At 39.7% G+C, this 20,891-nt stretch overlaps 1 protein-coding gene across 1 annotated transcript; it reads left to right on the top strand.

Moving 5' to 3' along the window:
• The first annotated feature begins 1,825 nt into the window (after positions 1 to 1,825).
• On the top strand, positions 1,826 to 20,513 carry ttc21b (tetratricopeptide repeat domain 21B). Its single transcript, XM_042336529.1, has 29 exons — positions 1,826 to 1,893; positions 2,787 to 2,916; positions 3,213 to 3,323; positions 4,223 to 4,389; positions 4,776 to 4,898; positions 5,242 to 5,399; positions 6,157 to 6,241; positions 7,084 to 7,182; positions 7,402 to 7,594; positions 8,161 to 8,258; positions 8,415 to 8,615; positions 8,962 to 9,091; positions 9,523 to 9,680; positions 10,187 to 10,411; positions 11,017 to 11,255; positions 11,701 to 11,773; positions 12,291 to 12,401; positions 12,850 to 12,988; positions 13,588 to 13,694; positions 14,168 to 14,356; positions 14,653 to 14,763; positions 15,159 to 15,240; positions 15,502 to 15,652; positions 16,416 to 16,577; positions 18,115 to 18,310; positions 18,469 to 18,693; positions 19,128 to 19,248; positions 19,460 to 19,527; positions 19,806 to 20,513. The coding sequence occupies exons 1-29, from the start codon at positions 1,867 to 1,869 to the stop codon at positions 19,881 to 19,883; spliced, it is 3,957 nt and encodes a 1,318-aa protein (XP_042192463.1). The 5' UTR covers positions 1,826 to 1,866; the 3' UTR covers positions 19,884 to 20,513.
• Positions 20,514 to 20,891: the final 378 nt, after the last annotated feature.

Below are 20,891 nucleotides of genomic sequence, written 5' to 3'. Positions count from 1 at the left end.
TGTTACCCTATCAGCGACTTGGCAGCGGACGTGGACTACGGTCGACAATGCACTCGCTGTTTGGCAACCGCAGATAATGGCCGATTCGCGGCACTTATGCTGTAAATCGGTAAGGCATATTTTGAACTCAGCAACCACCTCATCTCAGGGGACACGTGTGCAAGTGGCTGCCAGAAAGGCGGAAGGCGAACTCGATGGACCCTCGTGCTTTTTTCCTCTACCACCTTCTTAGGTTCTTATCTCCATTTTGAGGAGACACCATATTGTGGAGTCCTGTAGCTCAGTGGTTAGAGCACTCGGCGAGCGAGCGAGAGGGACCTGGGTCCGATTCCCCGGCAAGTTTGACAAATTTCTTAACTTCACTTGCCCATGTTTGCCCAGCAGTAAGTCAGAACCCGGTTGTTAGTCGATTGGCAGATCGCTTTCCGGAATAATAATCCCTTAAAAAAAGAATTTGGTCACTCACTCAATCCACAGCTGTTTGGGGGACGCTGCTGTGCGCAATTGGCTGCCGTGTTTCGCGCCTTATCAAGTCTTCGAGATGGCTCAAAGAGCTTCACAGAATATACCATCAAGTGGATTGACTGCGTATTTTGTGGGCGAAAAAAGTGGCAAGAAGATTTTTTGGGGTTCAAACGAAAATAAAACCGCCCCCAAAGAAATAAGAAGAAAGCGAAGCAAAAGCCCAGCGTTGCTCGCTCGCTCGCTCGCTTGGCTGCTGCTCTGCAAGTACACACTGCGGCCGCGGCGATGATGGGAATAACCTCAGGGGAAAAAAGGAGGCGACGGTAAAAGAGATTTTATTTTACGGGCACCAAAGCATCGTCAGTGTCGTCAACCGAGGACGTCTCCCGAAGCGCAGGCTAACGGACGCGGTTGTGAATCGGTCCGCGGCCGACAGGCGTGAAGGCGGTGTTGTTGCCGAGGACCGGGAGGAAGTGATCTGCGGTGTCGCAGTGTCTCCCATCTGCCGCTGTTAGCGTGTTGGGATGTGGGGCCACCGGGTAGGCGAGCGCAGCGACCGCAGACTGCACCGGACCGACGGCGCGCAGACGCGCTCCTTCGCTTGAGTCCGACCGGTCATCGTTTTAATTGGTGACCGTGCGGAGAGCCCTCTCTGATGTCTGCTGCTGACGAGGGGATTCTCCGAACCCCTCGGCAATCCGGCCGGCCTCACACACTCATAACAACAACAACAACAACAATAATAACGACAACAATAATAACAATACCAATAATAATAACGACAACAATAATAACAACAGTAACAACAACAATAATAACGACAACAATAATAACAATACCAATAATAATAACGACAACAATAATAACAATAACAGTAACAACAATAATAATAACGACAACAATAATAACAACAGTAACAACAACAATAATAACGACAACAATAATAACAATACCAATAATAATGACAACAATAATAACAATACCAATAATAATAACGACAACAATAATAATAACAGTAACAACAACAATAATAACGACAACAATAATAACAACAGTAACAACAATAATAATAACAACAATAATAAGAATAACAACAATAACAATGTAGCCTGTGTGGGGGGGTGTGGGGGGTATTGGGGTATTGGGGTGTGTGGGGTATTGGGGTATTGGGGGTATTGGGGGGTATTGGGGTATTGGGGTGTGTGGGGTATTGGGGTATTGGGGGTATTGGGGGTATTGGGGTATTGGGGTATTGGCGGTGACAATGGCGGCCGCGCTGTCAGACCTGATGTGCCGAGTGCCGGTGGGTGGATGTGGGGGCGGGGCTCCGGGCGGTGACTCGGGGCTCGATGGCACAGGCGGTCACCAGGACAACGGCGGAGTACAGCGGCGCACAGGGCCATGGCCGACAAGGACAGCCCCACACTGGTGAGGGGGGAATGGGGGGAGAGAGGGGGAATGGGGGCGGATGGGGGGAGAGGGAATGGGGGGGAATGGGGGGAGAGAGGGAATGGGGGGGAATGGGAGGAGAGGGAATGGGGGGAATGGGAGGGAGAGGGAATGGGGGGGAATGGGGGGGAGAGAGGGAATGGGAGGGAATGGGGGAGAGAGGGAATGGGGGGGAATGGGGGAGAGAGGGAATGGGAGGGAATGGGGGGGAGAGAGGGAATGGGAGGGAATGGGGGAGAGAGGGAATGGGAGGGAATGGGGGGGGAGAGGGAATGGGAGGGAATGAAAGGGAATGGGGGGGGAGAGGGAATGGGAGGGAATGAAAGGGAATGGGGGGAGAGGGAATGGGGAGAGAGGGAATGGGGGGAGGGGGAATGAGAGGGAATGAAAGGGAATGGGGGGGGAGAGGGAATGGGGGAGAGAGGGAATGCGGGGAATGGGGGGGAGAGGGGGAATGGGGGGGAATGGTGTGGGGGAGAGAGGGAATGGGAGAGAGGGAATGGGGGGAATGGGGGGAGGGACAGGGAATGGGGGGGAGAGCGGGAATGAGGGAGAGAGGGGAGGGAGGTAACTGCTGGAGTCTAACCAGCCAAATCCGCGTAGCTTACCATTGATGTCACTGTCCGGCTGGCTTTCCCGCTGCTTGTCCGGCTGGCTTTCCCGCTGCTTGTCCGGCTGGCTTTCCCGCTGCTTGTCCGGCTGGCTTTCCCGCCGCTTGTCCGGCTGGCTTTCCCGCCGCTTGTCCGGCTGGCTTTCCCGCCGCTTGTCCGGCTGGCTATTATGAATGCAAGTTTTTGTTGCACGTTAAGTTCGCTGTCCTGTGTTTTTATTTCCAACAAAAAAAACCCCACTTTTTTTTTATTTTCTGGCAGGCTTTGATCAATTATTACTGCCAAGAAAAATACTTCAATCATATCCAGATCGCTGCAAACGAAGGCCTCAAGAAATACGGAAATGATCCTGTCTTCTTATTTTTCCGGGCTTTCGGAATCCTTATGGAAGGTAATTGATGGCAATCTTCGTTTGGGGCTTTCACATGATCTATAATAATAATAATCCTGGCATTCGATACAGCATCACATCTTCGAGACGTCTCAAAGCGCTTCACGGGATACACTGTAAAGTGAATTGACTGTGTATTTTGTGGGCAAAAGACGGCAGCCGATTGCGCACAGCGGCGTCTGTCCCACAAACAGTCGTGGGTTGAGTGACCGAATTCTTTTATTTTTTTTGAAGGGATTGAAGGGAAGGTTTACTTCAAATTTTTCAGATTTGTTCTTTTTATTTCTCACGTGTAGATCGAGTCCAGGAAGCCATCCGTGAGCTTGAGTTTGTCAAGGACAAACAGGACGTGTCGCTCTGCTGCATAATGGCTCTAATTTACGCTCATAAAAAATGTGCCATTCCAGGTGAGTATGTGCCTCCCGAAAGCCAGGGATTGAATTGAATGGCGCGTTTTCACTTTGTGCAACAACATTAAAACTGTCAATATATTTTGATGTTTCATTCTGGTTGAGCGGACTGGTAATGTTGCAAATAAAACCGGATGTTTGTAAACCACCTTCAGCTCACTCAAAACATTTGTTTTCTGTTATTGTTTGCATTGTTTTTCTTAGGTATATATCAAAACAATGGTAAACAATTCATCTCCATGCCTGTGTTTCAATTGGTTACATCCATGTTTGCTGATAAATGAAAGATTAAACTGCCCCGCAATGTCTATTTGTTTTCATTTTGTGCCCATGCTACACACCATTTTGATACTGCAGGCTGGCGGGCTCTGCTAAGCCTAATCTGCAGCTTGGAGTGCACAAGATTCCCATAGGCTGATTTCCCTTTTAAATCTTTCAGTACGTATTCTCCCACAACTTGTTCGCAATATTTTTTTTTGCCTGTTTCATAGCTCTGTCTTGAGCTGAGAACATTATCCATAATTCTTATTTGTTTCCGAAACCCTCCATGAGTCCTCTGCCCGGACTTAACCAGATTTGGCAGCTAAATGTTATCATAATGAAACCATCAATTAGAGTCTATTGATCACGTCTGAAGACCTTCCTCTTTGATTGTACCTACGGACACCATCCCGACTTCTCCCCCCCACCCCCCAGCTGTTTGGGGCTCCGTCACTGTTAAACACTCCTAAATGCTTCCCTGTGTGAAGTGCGCTATATAAATGCAAGTGTTTGTTGTAAGAAGCTCTTTCATTAAAAAAATGCAGTAGGAACAAAATACATAAGAGAAGATAGCGGAAAATTCAGTCCAGTTCAGTCACACAAGTTCTAAACTTTTTTTTTGACATGAACGAAAGATCGTGATGCCATTCAAGAACTTGATGGCAAACTAAAAGAGGATCGTAAGACGGCAGGACAGATGGCGTTATATTTTGCAGGAGTTTTCCTGTGGCATATTGGACGCCATGACAAAGCTCGTGAATACATCGACAGAATGATTAAAGTTTCTAATGGAGCGAGAGAGGTTAGACCACTTTCCTCATCACTTAAACGGTATGGCAGGAGCTTGAAATGTGATAACCTTGGGTTTGAATTGGAAGTTGTATTTCTACATTTTTCAACTGTAGGTGAGCTATTAGTTCAATAAATGTTTTTTGGGGATGCTTTGCTATCTCTTCATTACTTTATTGACAATATGCTTAGGTGAGCATTGTGTCCAAAGGTATTCAATCAGCTGAAAATTGATTGAATTCAGAACTAAAAGTTTTGATGAGCCATAGTGCTTACATGTCAGTCACAGGGAAACTAGACTTGGGCCTCAGACATTCTACTTTGTTCTAAGTGAATCTGAATTTGTAATGACGTATGCATTGTTGGCATAATTAGTTTATGAATGTATTACTGTTACAGGGGCTGATCTTGAAAGGCTGGATTGATTTAACCAGCGGGAGAGATGCCTATGCTAAAAAGGCTGTCAAATATTTTGATGAAGGAATGCATGATGGAAAAGATCCATTTGCTATGATGGGAAAGGTAAGTTTCGAATGAGAATCAAAAGAATTGTAATACAGTAGAAAAAACTGTCTCCCATGTCCTCTACTAACTCAGGCCAGCTCCATGTCCCTTGCTCCTGTACCCCACCACAGGTGCGTAAACCTTCAGCTGCTTCTCTGCTGCTCTCTGGAACTCCCTACATTCACTCACAGTCATGATACTCGGTAGAAGCTTGTGAAGTACTTTAAGACGTGCTCAATGTTGTACGTGCTGTATCAAATGCAACAATTAGTAGTAAATCCCTACCCCATCTGTCCTCCCTGCTGTAAAACTCTTTTGAAAGTTCAACTCTTCCCTTTCCCCTTGTCTGTACCTCACTTAGGCACAGTACTTTGAGATGCGCCAGAACTACTCAGGAGCCTTGGAAATGGTGAACCAGATAATCGTTAACTTTCCCGGTTTCCTGCCTGCTTTAATAAAGAAGATAAAGCTCCAGCTTGCCTTACAGGACTGGGAACAGACAATCGAGACAGCACACAGGTAAACTGTAAGCTGCCTTATTGCACATCTGGCATCTAAAAAGTGCTTTAGCTGTGTCACCCCTGCATAGACCCTCAGCAAAGACCCCTGCAAAGTTGCCATTCTAGGAAGCCCCTGTGTAGCACGTTGATAAAATCTTGGTTCGAAGCTGAATTCTCACAATTCTGCATAAGGGATTATACAGAGAAAATGCTGTTTATGTTGCTGTTACTGTACCTTTGCCGGTGGCCACAGCAATGACACAGCTAGAGCCCTTATTGGGCAACGAATATTAGTGCATTGTTCAGTTTACAGTAGCGGTGAACATAGTACCATTGCCATCCTTTTTTTCAAATAGAAAAAAGACTTGGTTATAAACTGTAATTTAACAAGAACTACAGCAACAACGAGAACTTTGGATGAATTCTGCCAAACCTTTCAGTGTGTTCTAATGAAATACATTGGCACAGTTGTTCCTGTTTTTCCCCCATTTCTAATAGAATGTTAATAATTTATAAATGAAACCTGTAAACATTGCCAATTAAATTGTGCTTTGGGATATTTATATAATGTCATTTCTGATGCATTTGAATTGTAAAGTATTGCATCTGTACAGGATCAAACAAGCTGGTATAACGTGTTGAAGTGAATAATAATGTACTATGAATTCTAGGCTGAATGATTGCTTAAGGAATGTCACCATTTAAAGGGATTAGGATTGACTAAGTATATTTACTGGTATGTTAATTTAAAACCTTTATTTTAAAATCGATCTCAGACTCTTACAGAAGGACAGTCAGAGTATTGAAGCACACAGGATGTTGGCTCTCCATTCATTATGCAGAGAAGGAAATGTTAAAGAGGTAAGCGCAGAAAGCAAAATCATTTATCTTCGACAAATTGTAAATGTTGTTGGAAGAGTGCTGCACCATTGTGTTGCAAAGGGAAACATTGTCAATCCACAGGAAGACAATCAGCTCCTGCAGGATGTTTTGTTGTATCTTTACCAATTAGTAAGTGATTAATTGCACTATCATCATGGATCAGATTCAGACGCTGAGCAATATTGTCGTTTCGTTTATTTTTTTTATCTGTTCAAGTACTTTGCTTGTGGCACTTATTCCATATCACTGCTTTCACGTTACTTCCTTGGTTTATTTATCAATGTTTCTTGAGGGAAAGGATTAGTAAGATTTAAATCAAACCTATCTTGTACGGTGTAAAAGCCTTATGCCATTGGACAATGTTAGTCCTGTTCTTGAAACAGAGTCAGTGTTTGTATCTGTGACAGTTTGCGAACAAAAGTAATTTTAAACACAAGAACTGGCAATATTTGCATACTTCTAAGTGGAAGATATCCAACAAGCTTAACAGTGAAACAGAATTGTGGGTTTAACCTTGCATGCAGTATTAAAACTACAGTATACTCTTGTCAGATAGATAGCCTCCCTTAAGATAATTTTACATTCATGGCAGCCAGTAAGTGCAAGTGTAATGGAGGGGATGGGAGCGGTGTTACGAGTTAGGTGATTAATACAAGTAAGACAAAGAAATCTAAGTGGTTTTGATAAGAAAGTGATTGAGTGAATGTACGACTTAGGTAATTATACGATTTATAAAGATAAGACTTGTGTGAGTTTTACTGTAGTGTTACTATGAAAATTAAGTGAACTGGAATTCATGTTAGTTATTGAACCTCCTTTAGGCTGCCAATAGACTTGGCGATCTGATTGGTATCATGGACCGGTTTGAACCTCACAATCCTGAGCTTTTCTCCAAATTGGCATTGGTATTTAGTAGGACGGTAAGTTCATTTATGTTTTGAAACATGTTGCTGCTGTGTCACTGTTGAGGCTTGCATTTTGAATTGAGCGCCACCAATTCATTCAGCAAGATCAAAGTTTAGTTGTCTATAAAGCTACATACGTAAGTTTAAAATTTAAATTACGAAGCTCGTCGATGTGAGTTATCAGTCTTGCAACTTTGTGAGTTACCAATCTTTGCACGTTGCATGTTAACTTAGTGTGGACGGAACCAGATGATCCTACAGCAGACCTACACTTTGGTCGAGAGGGCATTTCGCTTGGCGTCGCACGATTCGGAGCTCGCAAATGAACTTGGCTACCAGATGGTTCTACAGGGGAAAATAAAAGATGCTGTAAAGTGGTACAAGACTGCAATGTCTTTGGATGAAACAAGTGTCCCCGCGTTAACTGGTATGATGTGATCATTATGTGATTAGTTCTATGCTGAAATATAATAATATCATAATATTTGAACAGAAGGAAGGACTGGCAAATGCATCTTTGTTGGTTTTCTGCTCACCTGAAAAAAGTTGTCAAATGATTTGAAAATAATATATTGTAACTAGATGTTGCAGAGCTCAACGGTGCTTGCTAGTTTGCTAAAATAGAATTGAAGTTTTAAGATGTTGAAATATCAATTAGTATCAATAACTTTGTAGACACTTAGACTTCTGTTGAATAATGAATACATAGGAGTAACTGATCGAGGGGTTCGGTTATATCGAAAAGAATGGAAGTTGAACCTCGTGGAACGTAACTTTCATCCAGTTTTGAGATTCGTTCTTTGTTTTGAAAATGTTATAAGGTTTTTATGTGGAATTTATGTTCAGGTTTAGTTAATGCTATTGTGTCAATCATAATATTGATAATGGTTTGCATATGCAGATCCATGTTTGAGTAACAATTAATACAGATCCTTTGAGAAATTTGCAAGAAACCTTAAGCACTACTTTTTTGAATGTATTTTGTACCTCCAGGTATTATCAAATGTCAGCTGATTGAAGGACAGTTAGAAGATGCAGAGCAACAATTAGAATTCCTGAAAGAAATTCAGCAATCTATAGGAAAGTCTGGGGTGAGTTAGCAATGTCTACGTGACATTTTATATCAGTCTTTATCCGGAATTTCCTCCAAGGAATGTTTTGTTCATAATTGGAAACTAACTTTGAAAAGAAAGAGCGATTGTAAGATTGCAAAGGATGAAGAAAAAGTGCTCTTCTCTCTCATTTAGGAGCTGTCTTACCTGCGTGCAGTTTTGGCAGTAAAGAAGCAGAAAGGACAGGATGAAGTCATTAATTTGTTGAATGACGCCGTGGACACTCACTTCTCCTTACTGCAAGGCCTGCCTCTGGGTGTTCAGTACTTTGAACAATTGAACCCTGACTTTTTACTAAAAGTTATACGAGAATACCTTGTCTTTTGTCCCACACAGGTAAAAGGTTAACATTGAATTCAATTTTACCTATTAGACATGAGGTGTGATAACTTTCGAAAAATACAGACTGCACTCTAAAAATGTAAAATATAAGGATATAGGCTGGAGAGTTTCTTTCACCGCTGATCTGTTTTGATCTGTTACTCTCGAAATAATTGATCTTAAGGTTTGACAATCTGATATACGTTTACGCATATTTGAAAAAAAAATTTTTAAAAGATGTTTCAGGAAATCGTTTTGTAAATATTTTGAATTTATCCTGCTTTGTATCATTTAATATAGATTTTATAGTGAGCATCATTGCACTGGTATTCTTTTGCCTTGACAATCCAATGTCTTTTAGCCTACAGCACCTGGCCAGCCTCCCTCTCCGTTGCTCAAGCATTGTGCTTCATTACTGGAGACTGTAGTAAAGACAGTGCCGGGGCTGCTTGAGGCTGCCTTTTTAATGGCCAGAGTCAAATACTTGGCAGGTACTAAATGATTCTATTACTTCTATTTAGTATGAAAAACATTTAATATTTTAGTAGTTCATATAATATTTTTTTTCTGTGATTTATGAGCGTAACATTTTGCTTAAAGCTTGTCTTAGATGATTGTGTTAGACGTTTACCCAAATTTATACCTTTCTCACACAGATCTGTCAAATAATTTGATACAGCCAGCACTAGGTCTTACAAAATCACATCCCAGGCTAAGTTGCCTTATCTCAGCTGGAGAAGGTGTAACTGAAAGGCCATAGAATAAACAACAACGTGCATTTACCCACTCCACGCAGGTTAACGTCGCAGAGCGTTTAACAGTGGCGGAGCCTAACTGGATGATTTGACAAGTATCATTTATTGTGATCTATGTAGTTCAGCTGCGATTAATTTAGTGTTTTTATTATTATTTTTTTAAAAAGGTGAAATCGATGGTGCTGAAAGTAGCCTCCAGCACTGCTTGGAACAAAGTCCTTCGTACGCAGACGCTCATCTGTTGATGGCTCAAGTCAACCTTTCTCAAGGCAATTATAAACTCTGCTCACAGTCCCTGGAGTTGTGTTTGAGCTACAATTTTGAGGTAATAGAAGTGAAATAGAATTAGTAAAGTCATGCGTTCTGATTTAAAAATATTTCTAGATATTTTATTTAACATGCAACAAGTTTGAAAAGTCCTTCCTTTCAGTCAATTGTTTTCTTAAAGTCTGAGAACCAAGGTTTATCGAGTCACCAGACAACTCAGGTTAGAGGAAGTCATGCTGACATTTTGGCACTAGGTAAGAGGCAAATCTACATTTAAGACATGTGCAACCTGCGCTGCTGGCTGTCTTAGATTTGGCTTCCGTTGACACTATCTGCAAAGCAGTTACCTGGTGTAGCTTGCCTCTAGGTTTTTAATAACATATTTCCCTGATCCGGCTAAGGTACAAGTTGGATTTTTAGCAGATCAGTCTTGCAGAAGTTCTCAATGGCCGGCAATTTTAGAAAGAAAAAGATACACTGGAGATGATTTTAAAACTTGAATTCAGTTCACTTACTCTGTTAATTTCACTCACTCTGAAGTATTTCCCTCCCCCTTCCCCCCAGGTTCGTGAATATCCCCTGTATCATTTAATTAAAGCACAAACTCAGAAGAAGATGGGTGAAGTGCAGGAAGCCATTAAAACCCTGCAAGTGGCTACCACGTTACCTGCAATGAGGAAGTCTGGCAGTGCTTCAAAATTGAAAGGCAAAAAAATTGAATTTAGCACCACCGATCGTGTTTCTGTGTTCTTGGAACTGGCAGATGCTCACCGTCTAAACGGAGAACAGGTACAGAAGAGCAAGTCTTGATAATAATAATAATAATAAATCCTTGTATTTGATATAGTGTTTTATCACACCATTGAGACGTCTCAAAACTCTTCACAGTTTCTTCCCATGCCGCTCGCCTCATGGCTTCTTGTGAGATCTTTCAATTGGCTGCCCTGTGTTTCGCCCACAAAACTCACAGTCACTCCACTTTACAGTATATTCTCTGAAGCACTTTGAGACGTCTTGAAGACGTGATAAGGCGCTGTATCAAATGCAAGGATTATTATTATTATTATGTTTGCCTGCATTCCCTGCACTTGACAGTAATTATGAGCGAAGTTCATTGATTAGGTGCTATGACATGCCAGATCTTTCTTATTTAAAAGAAAGTGTCAGAACTTCCCTAATTGTAATTTCTAAGTTGGCCAACAGTCAACTTAATATAAACACAGATAAAACTAGAATTGTTTCGAATTCACAGCTTATTTTAATAGTAAATGATTATTAAATTATTCAGCTTTCTGTTCAGTGAAATACGACATTTTCTGAAGATTTCACTGTGCCACGTACAGAATCTTCTGCTAATGTCTGACAATAATTAAGTCTTTGTTGTATTTCTATAGCATGAAGCTGCCAAAGTGATGCAAGACGCCATCAATGAATTTTCAGGCACTGCTGAGGAATTGCGTGTCACAATCGCCAATGCAGACCTCGCTGTCTTAAGAGGCGATGTTGAACTGGCACTCAGTATGCTTCGAAACGTCACACCCGAGCAGCCTTATTATATTCAGGCAAAAGAAAAAATGGCTGCTGTATACCTAAATCACAGGAAGGATAAGCAGTTGTATGCAAGCTGCTACAGGTGACAGCTTTATTTTGTTCCGTACACCGTGAAATATTTTGCGTACTTCGATCTTAAAATGTTTACATCAACTAGCAGCTTGAGAGAGCTCTGCTCTGGCGCTGCCGGCCTTTAGAAGGGACAAAGTAAAAGATAAAGATGTCAAAGAACGTATTTAAAAAGAGAAGTGATGGGATAATTAATCATTCACATGTGACGGACATTGTTGAACATAGATTGGCTGCCACATTCACATACAGACATACAGTTACTCTACTTAACAGTAACTTCTGTGAAGTATTTTAAGATGTCTTGACATAAGTCATTTTATTAAATGCGAGAATTATTATGAATACAGTGCTAAAGTTATTTTATCACAACATTTTAGTTGACGTGGCTGAGAGAACACTAATCTGGAATGCATATAGCTGACTATAACTACGCAAATTTATATCTTTGTTTTCAGGGACTTGGTTGATAAACTGCCAGGATGCCATACTTATCTCCTCTTGGGTGATGCCTACATAAATATTCAAGAGGTGAAATCTTTGTAGACATACTAACTATTATGGTAAAACATTTTTAAAAAAAGATTGGGACAGTCATCAAATATAGTTGAGGTGATCTTGATGAACTACATTGCATGTAATTTTTCTGAATTAATTGTTAATGTAGCCATGCTGCACTTGCAGGATCATAGTGGTTTCTGAGATATGTACAATTGCATTAACTTGTCATCTCTGTTGGGCTGCCACTATGTGAAGATATTTAGAAGTTAATATAAAGAATGTGACAGATTCCGTCATTCTTTGATGGTTTACCAGAAATTGATGTAGTGATATTTCTGTGCACAGAACATGGACATTGAACGTAACACGATACATCTCTTAATTGTATTCAAGCTCTGTACATGGGTGACGTGAGGCTTAATTTTCTCTTTAGTAAAGTTAAGTGGCGTTGGTTTGATTTGCTATTCACCGGAAAAGTTATGTGGTGTTGTCTCTTAGCAGAGCTTGCAATTCTGTGAACGTCAGAATATCTCCCATTTCATTACAGCCAGAAAAAGCGATTGAAGTATATGAACAAGCTTTAAAGAAAAATCCAAGAGATGGAGCTTTGGCTAGCAAGATTGGAAAAGCTCTTATTAAAACACATAATTATGCCAAGGTGTGTTGTAAAATTTGTTCTACAATTCTGGGGTAGAATCCTTCAAGTAGGAACATTTCTCAGACTGTACAATAACATCGTGCACTTTGACATATGACAAACACTTGGTGCTAAAGATATTTCAGATTTCTTTTTGATCAGCAGGAAATTCATTGCACAAATGCACTCCAGTGGGTTTCACAAGGGCAGACTGTTTATAATGTGGTTGGGATAGTTTTGCACACAGCGCCCACTTACAATAACAACAAAAAATACATTTGTAAACTGCCTTTCACATCAGGGATCAGGATTTGTATGAAGTAAATGACTTCTGTAGGATAATGGGACAGAATCTGGGAAAGAGTAGTGGCAGCTTGGTCAGATGGGGAACTTCGATATGCTGAAACCTACTGATTGTTCTCACCTTTTGTTTTTAACTGAAGTTGCTCCTATCTTTATATCTCGCCAGGCTATTAGTTATTACGAAACAGCAGTGAAATCTGGTCAGCAAAACTTCCTTCGTTTTGACCTAGCTGAACTCCTTCAAAAACTGCGACAATTCGAGAAAGCAGAAAATGTTCTACTCCAGGCACTGGAACATGATCCTGGTATGAAGTGTGTGTTTGTGGGGGGGTGGGGGGGGTGGGTGAGGGAGGGCGGTAGAGGATGTTAACTAATAAATAAATGCATTCAAACTTCATGACTTAAGAATACAAACTTTTACTTTAACTCTGATTTATGTGATTTATTTTTGCTGCAAAGGAGTGGTAAACTTTTGGGTTTAATAATAATAATAATCCTCGCATTTGATATAGCGCTTTTCACGTCAGGAGGACGTCCCAAAGCGCTTCACAGAACACACTGTAAAGTGAATTGACTGTATATTTGTGAGCAAACGCGGCAGCCAATTGCGCACAGCAATGTCCCACAAACAGTCGTAGATTGAAAATGACCAATTTATTAATGTTTGTAACTTCTACAGCTGTATTTGCACCTTAGTTGCTTTAATTGGTAGTTAATTCCCAATCAACACAATCAAAATTATTTTAAAAATAACCAATCAGTAATTAGCCAATTAGAACCCAATCACAATTGAACTCTTTTTAGTGTTGTATAATCTTTGTAACTGCCTCCATCGCTGGTGTGTTTGAAGAATGAATCCCTTTTTATATCATATTGTTTTTAATCTCCCTAAAACCTTTTGCAGTAAGTGATCTCCAAGCTTTAATAGAAGATGGACGATATTTAATACTTCTGGCAAAAATCTACAGTAAGATTGAAAACACTGATGGCGCCATACTTTCACTGCAGCGGGTAAATAATCTTATATTTTATTTTTATTTATTTCTTGGGTGAGAATGTAGCTTTTTCTAATAAAACTATATTGATAATACTTTGATAATAATTGATGATAATAACTATTATTTTAATATAATAAATTAATAATACCCAATACTTTCTGGAATTAGGTAAGCAGGGTGCGTCCCTCCAGGGAGAGAGAGAGAGAGAGAGAGAGCGCATTCTAACAATCTATCTCTGGGATTTCCACGTGTAGATGGGATGCATGGAATTCTCAGTTTGGTTTGGAGACCCTTAAGCAACGGTGATGAGTTCCCGCATGTGTCAGACACCCAGCTGACCCCCCGGAAAAAATAAATAAATTCAATATGCCTTCATGTGGGGAGTTCTTTTCACTCTGCGTCAAATGTACAAATAGTCATTTTATTTTATGGGATTTCAGAATTTGCACAGCTCTCTCTTACTCACTGTTCCTTTATCTTGTGCAGGCGCGGGAGGTTCAGGCACGAGTACTAAAGCGTGTTCAGTTAGACCAGCCAGATACAGTCCCCACCCAGAAGAAGCTTGCTGCGGATATTTGCGCTGAGATTGCAAAGCATTCGACAAACCAGCGGGATTACGAAAAAGCCATTAAGTTCTACAAAGAGGCGCTTGTGTATTGCGAGAATGATCACAAGGTTAGTCATATGGTTGCTAGGTGACTGAATATGACAACTCCAGATCTCTTGGACTGCCCTTCAATTTGACTGAGGACTCAAATCAGGGCACACACAAAAATGGAAAGGTGGCATCTCTATGAAGCCTGGGTAATGTAAAGTGCTAAATTAAAGTCCCCTAAATAAGGCTTTTGACTTGCTGATCTATGACTGCCTAATTAAGCTACTTATACCATATGCCAATTAGTTATCTGTCCAGCATGTATTTCATAGTGTGATGATGAATCATTCTTTTGCTAATGTTTGGCCTGTGACAGGTGATGTTGGAGCTTGCTCAGTTGTACCTTGCCCAGGATGATATTGATGCCTGCCAACACCAATGTGCTGTTCTCCTGAAGAGTGACCAAGATAATGATGCAGCCACCATGGTGAGTCAAGCAAAACTACATCCGAATGAATGTACCTCTGTGCAAAAGTTTCAGTTATGAAGAGAGACTGGAGAAGGTTAAAAGGTGACCTGGCAGGTCTTAAAAAGTGATGGTAGGATAAGTGGACTCTTGCTACGTTGTTCAGCGTGTATTATGGTTCTTCTTGTTGGTGACTTGGGTTCTTACTGCCATGGTACGTTTTCCAATTAAAGCATGGAAAAGACACTCTTGCATAGTCTCATTTTCTTTCATGAAACAGTGAATCTTTTCTGAACAACTTTCTATTGATGACCTTTTGTGCTCACTATACATTTACCTTAACTTTTAACAGGTTTTGTAGATTGGTTTTGTTTTATTGTTCATTGTAATTTAGTTTGTTGCCTTGTTTTGTATAGATGATGGCAGATCTGATGTTCAGAAAACAGGATTATGACCGGGCTGTATTTCATTTCCAACAACTTTTGGAGCGCAAACCGGGTAAATCAATTAGTTCACCCATTCTTACAAAGATTTACAAACAGCGTACAGCATGGAAACAAGCCACTTGGCCCAGGCAGTCCGTGCCAGTGTTTATATTTCATCCAAGTCACCAACCACTCCTTACTTCTTCCCATACTCTTCTATTCCCCTCTCCCTCGTGTCAAGGTCTAACTTCCCCTTGAATGTATAGATACCATCTGATTTAACTGCCCTGAACAAACTATGTGTTTATGTGAGTGTTTATACAATTTTTTTTAGATAATTATATGACTTTAGCCCGTTTGATTGACCTGTTGAGGAGAGCTGGGAAACTGGAAGATGTTCCTCGATTCCTTGAGATGGCTGAGAAACACACTGCCCGAGCAATATCAGAGCCTGGATTTAATTATTGCAAAGGACTATACCTCTGGTAAGGAACTGTACTCTTGTGAGTTACACAAAAATAACTGAGCTTCCCCTCAATGTCTCAACTGAGGCACTAAAACCCTACAGATCACTTTTGTTCAAAATGTGACTTTTGTACAATATAGGAGAGAGATCAATAGCACCATCTTGTGGTGCAGTGATCACTTCTGCTTTGAAAACATGTCCAGTTGGTTACCAGATTTGTTTTTGTAAGTTACTGACAAAATGTTATATAACGTAATGCCCACATTTCTGTTTAGCAATTGAGATTGGAAAGTAGCTCAAATAAGAAATTCCAATGGAAACTTTTTTTTTTACATCAGGTGTAGGAAAATATTTGAGACCATTTTGATTGATTTTGTGGGTGAACATTTGGAAAATTCGTAACTTGTGAAAAGAATGTGGGCATAGATTCAGGAAAGTAAAGTCATATTCAACAAACTGAGGGTGTTTTTCAAATATATTGACTCGATGGTTGGAGAAGGTTGGATATCAGTGATTAAATGTTCCATTGAGGAACCATGGAATAGGGATTCAAATATTGTGCCAGGTAACTTCAAATGAGAAATGTAGGGTAGGCATACATAGGAACATTTTGCACAGGCTGTAAATCTGACACCCTGGGAGTTAGTGTTCTGGATGCTTTTGTTTTTAATATGGCTTGGTTGGTGAGGAAAACCTGCAACTTTCCTGATGAAATTGTGCGAATTGCTAGAAGTCAAATATAATAATTGCATTTGAATCACAATCTTATGACTGTATTCTAGGTACACTGGGGAACCAAATGATGCTCTCCGACACTTCAATAAGGCACGGAAAGACAGTGACTGGGGACAGAATGCAGTTTATAACATGATCGAGATCTGTGTAAATCCAGACAATGAGACTATAGGAGGTGAAGTCTTTGAGAACCTGGATGGGGATGTCAGGTGAGAAAACATTGCTTTGAACAGCATTGTTCCATGTTTAGTTGAAAAATTGGGATTAAAATTAAATGTTAGTTTCTATTTTAAAGTTGTGCACTACAGTTAATTCATAGTTGCAGCTTCAACTATGATAGTTTTTTTCTAGTACTATCAAAATCTGTAACAAAACATTTAAATGTTTCCAAGTGAATAACCAACAGCAAATTACATTTGTATAGCAGAAGTCGCTAGGAACATGCAGCAGGTCAGGCAACATCTATGGAAAGAGAAAATTAGTTACATAGATGTTTTTTATTTCAGATTTCCAGCATGTGCAGTATTTCGCCTTTTGTTTTACATTTGTATAGCGCCTTTCCCGTCGGGAGGACGTCCTAAGGCACTGGACAGTCAGGGCGCTATATCAGTTAATACAAATGCACTAACCTCCATTTATGTTGTGCCCTCCACATGGAGCTGCGTCTCTGAACAATGGCGTGGTGACGGGGGAAAGAGTTTTTTTGCTTTTTGCTGACTTCCTCCAGTATTGTTTTTCATGTGTAGGATCCATCGTGTTCCAAGGTCAACTGATTGCAAACACTGCCACTGCATAACACAGCTATTGAGAATAAACATGTTTGGCATCATCTTAAACAATTCAGGCACGAAGAACAGGATCTAGTCATTAATGTCCAACGTGACATGAACCTAAGATCCATTGCTCTCTGATGAACTGTGCCAAGCAGTGATTGCTGATAAGCCGTTGTTGGAAACAATCCTGTGCCTTTTACATCAACATTATTGTGAAAACAATTCTACTGTAATATTCAGCACTATATCTGTACTTGACCAAACATCAAATTCCAATGGGCCTAAACTGCTTCTTGCTGACGTATCTACTTCCAACTCACTTAATGAATTCTTGAACAAAGCATATGTTGTTTCCCTGTCAATTTGACTTCAAATCAGCAGGACACTAAATATATTAAACACTGAAAAAAATATTAAAAATCAAATTTTGTCTAATTATAGCAATACATTTTAGAAGTCAAATTACTTTGATCTAAGCTAAGGAATTTCTTGAAAGACCCGTCAGCCTAAAATGTACAATGAGTAAGATGCTTGAGAATTTCATACAGAATGTTATCAATTTTCATCAAAAGAGCACAGAAGCTAAAAGGTAATCAACATGAAGTTTGAAACCAAGCATCCTCACAAATCTACTAGAATTCACTGATGAGCTTTTAACCTATTTAAGAGGAAACATGATGCATGCTTTTAATTGAATTGTTGAACAAATGGTGGAGAATGTTTAAAATTTACGATTTTAGCTTTCAAAAATGCTAGTATACCCTTTCTTATCAAAGCATTTTTGTTTACTGAGATGCATTGTTTTCGAATACATCTACATTTATATTAATGAATGTTACTGATACTGTACACTTCATTAAATTATATTTGAAATTATCTTAAATTTTGTATGCTGCAGTTCCTTCCATATTGGTACTGTTTTGGCATAGATCACAATTATGTTGTTTTTTATGTTTTAAATTGATGTTGGCAGAAACTCAACAGAAAAGCAAGAGTCAGAACAGCTGGCTGTGAGAACAGCAGAGAAACTGTTGAAAGAACTTAAACCTCAGACAATTCAGGGTCACGTACAACTACGTATAATGGAAAGCTACTGCCTTATGGCCACAAAGCAAAAAACAAACGTGGAACGTGCTCTCAATATCTTCACTGAGATCGGAACTGCTGAGGTTAGTCTTGTGTTTTGAAGGTGCATTTCTAATTCAACTTATTAAGCTTTTAAGTACCAGCAAATTGCGAAGTCTACAAAAACTAGGATTTATTGATGCATCAATAGAAAAAAATTCTCTTTTATTACCTTTTAACTTAATTTCATGTTTTAACACAGAAAGACCACATTCCTGCCCTCTTTGGCATGGCGACTGCTTATATGATTTCGAAACAGACGCCACGTGCACGAAATCAACTGAAGCGAATTGCCAAATTAAACTGGAATGCAATCGATGCAGAGGAATTTGAGAAGAGTTGGTTACTTCTGGCTGATATTTACATTCAATCTGGAAAATTTGATATGGCAGGCGATCTTCTGAAACGCTGTCTACGACACAATAAGGTAAAGGGTAATATCAAATCATTCATATTGTTGTCGGGGAGGGGAGGGGGGAAGGAATAATGGGAGCACTAAACTTTTAAGACTCAGTAACATAGCGACGGTAGGAGACAATTCAACCCCATCAAACCAGCATGTGACCTCTCCATTATTCTTTCATCTGAACGTTGTTTCAGCAATCGTTTGACGCTGTCCAATGCTTTTTTTTCCAATTCAGTTTAAACTGTCAATGGGCTTCCCAAACCCACAGGCTCGACAGTTTAAGGTAGTCAGTGGGAGCATTTTTTAATGGTTCAAATACGTTTAGAAAATCTTGAGCGGGAATCACCTCCTGAAATGTTCAGAAACATCAACTGCACCAAAGAGAATTTTAATAATAATAATACTTTCACTTGGTTATAGCGCCTTATCACAACTTCTCTATTTCGTTTCTTTAGTCTTGCTGCAAGGCCTATGAATATATGGGATATATTATGGAAAAAGAACAATCGTACAAAGATGCAGCTGTTAATTATGAGATGGCTTGGAAATATGGTAACCACACCAATCCGACAATAGGTAGGTTCCCAATTAATGATAATATTCCTTGTTTGATCTGGTCCCTCATCATGTCATGAGCTTCACAGGATTTACTGTAGAGTAGTTACTGTGCTTTTCTTTTTAACAAATTAGTGTTCCTTACTGCAAGAAGATGCGATCAGGATAATAACTTTATTATATCAAGATGTGTGACATGACTCTGCCAACTAACCCTTGATATGTTTTTCAGGATACAAGCTAGCCTTCAACTATTTGAAGGCAAAGCGATATGTTGATGCAATAGACATCTGCCATAAGGTATTTCTTCACTCAAAATGTGTATTGCAAGAGTTCAATTCATAGAACTTGTTGTTCTATCCGTATTCTATAAACAAGGCAATACTTTCTGCACACAAATCACATAGCAAAATAACTCTGTTTTAGGTAAATTATAAATCTATTATCAATGCAAAGTTTGTCATTACCGTACTAGATGTAAAATGTTCTATATTTTACATTATAATCAACTATTATATTAAATCTTCTAAATCCACCATAATATATATTATAATCAACTATTTGTTCTGCCTTGGCAGGTATTGGGAGCGCATCCCAATTATCCCAAAATGAGGAAAGATATTCTTGACAAAGCACGTGCAGCCTTGCGTTCCTAACAGTTCTATTTAAGGCATCATGAGTTTCTGCAGATGGACATTGGTGAAGATTTTGTACATGTTGTCATTTTGATTCTGTATTATGTAATATAAATTGTTCCAAGTATTTATCATTGTGGGAAAGTCTTTTTTTTACACTTTATAATTGTTCATTTAAATGGAAACTGATACAGTGATGGTTTACTGTATAAATAGTTACTGTATAAATAAATACTGTTTTATAAACTTTTTCAAAATTATTAGTATTGTCCATACAAAATGTGAGCTAAAATCTTGCAGCCCTTTCTGGCAGAGCATCTCCAGTGGTACATAGAAAAGAAAAGGTCATTGATGTTATAGATAGTGGTTCATTATAGATGGCATTCTATAATGGATATCTGGGTGCACATGATTCAACTGTATTTTGAATGTTTTGTGGATATTTCAGATCAACTTCAGGTATCTAACGCTCTTGGGAGTTTTCTTGTTCAGGATTCAGTTTATTCAATACCAGTAGAACTGAAAAATAGACTAAAGTGAGTCACTAAGTTTGTAAAGGAATCACAGCTTCCAAGATTAACCAAGCTGAGTTGAATCATTTATAAATTTGTAATTCTCGCTAAAGCTCTCCAATAAAGTGGTCTAAGACTATTGGATTTGCTGAATCTTTTCATATTTTAGAATAAGCTAAATGTCTTCAGGTTTGAATAAGTATCCGGTGGCCTTAGAGTTAAATGGATAAAGTAAACCCTTAATCTCTTAAGAGTAAGGCAGCAGAACCAGATGGCAGATATTTGTTAGGTCAGGATATCAAAAGATGTGGGACAAAGGCAGGTAACTGGAGTTGAGGTACAGATTAGCCATGATCTTATAGAATGGCGGAACAGGCTCGAGGGTTTGAATGGCCTCCGCCTGTTCCTATGTTTCATGGGAAGGTAAAGTGAGTATTCTGAGAGAATGTGATCTATTTTTTTCATCTGTACCTTTCTTCTGATCTCGTCATGTCTAAATCAATTGATTTGTATATTC

The sequence above is a fragment of the Callorhinchus milii genome, unplaced genomic scaffold (genome assembly GCF_018977255.1).
Source record: "Callorhinchus milii isolate IMCB2004 unplaced genomic scaffold, IMCB_Cmil_1.0 Scaffold6, whole genome shotgun sequence".
NCBI classification, from domain to species: domain Eukaryota; kingdom Metazoa; phylum Chordata; class Chondrichthyes; order Chimaeriformes; family Callorhinchidae; genus Callorhinchus; species Callorhinchus milii.
The sequence above is the reverse complement of the archived record's forward strand: the minus strand, read 5'-3'. Positions and strand labels throughout refer to the sequence as shown.

Bases quoted from the DNA above. Each gene is read 5' to 3' on its own strand.
- ttc21b (XM_042336529.1), top strand. From the start codon at position 1,867: ATGGCCGACAAGGACAGCCCCACACTG. The intron at 5,400-6,156 runs GTAAACTGTAAG...AATCGATCTCAG, and splicing joins ACAATCGAGACAGCACACAG to ACTCTTACAGAAGGACAGTC. The intron at 19,249-19,459 runs GTAGGTTCCCAA...TATGTTTTTCAG, and splicing joins CCACACCAATCCGACAATAG to GATACAAGCTAGCCTTCAAC.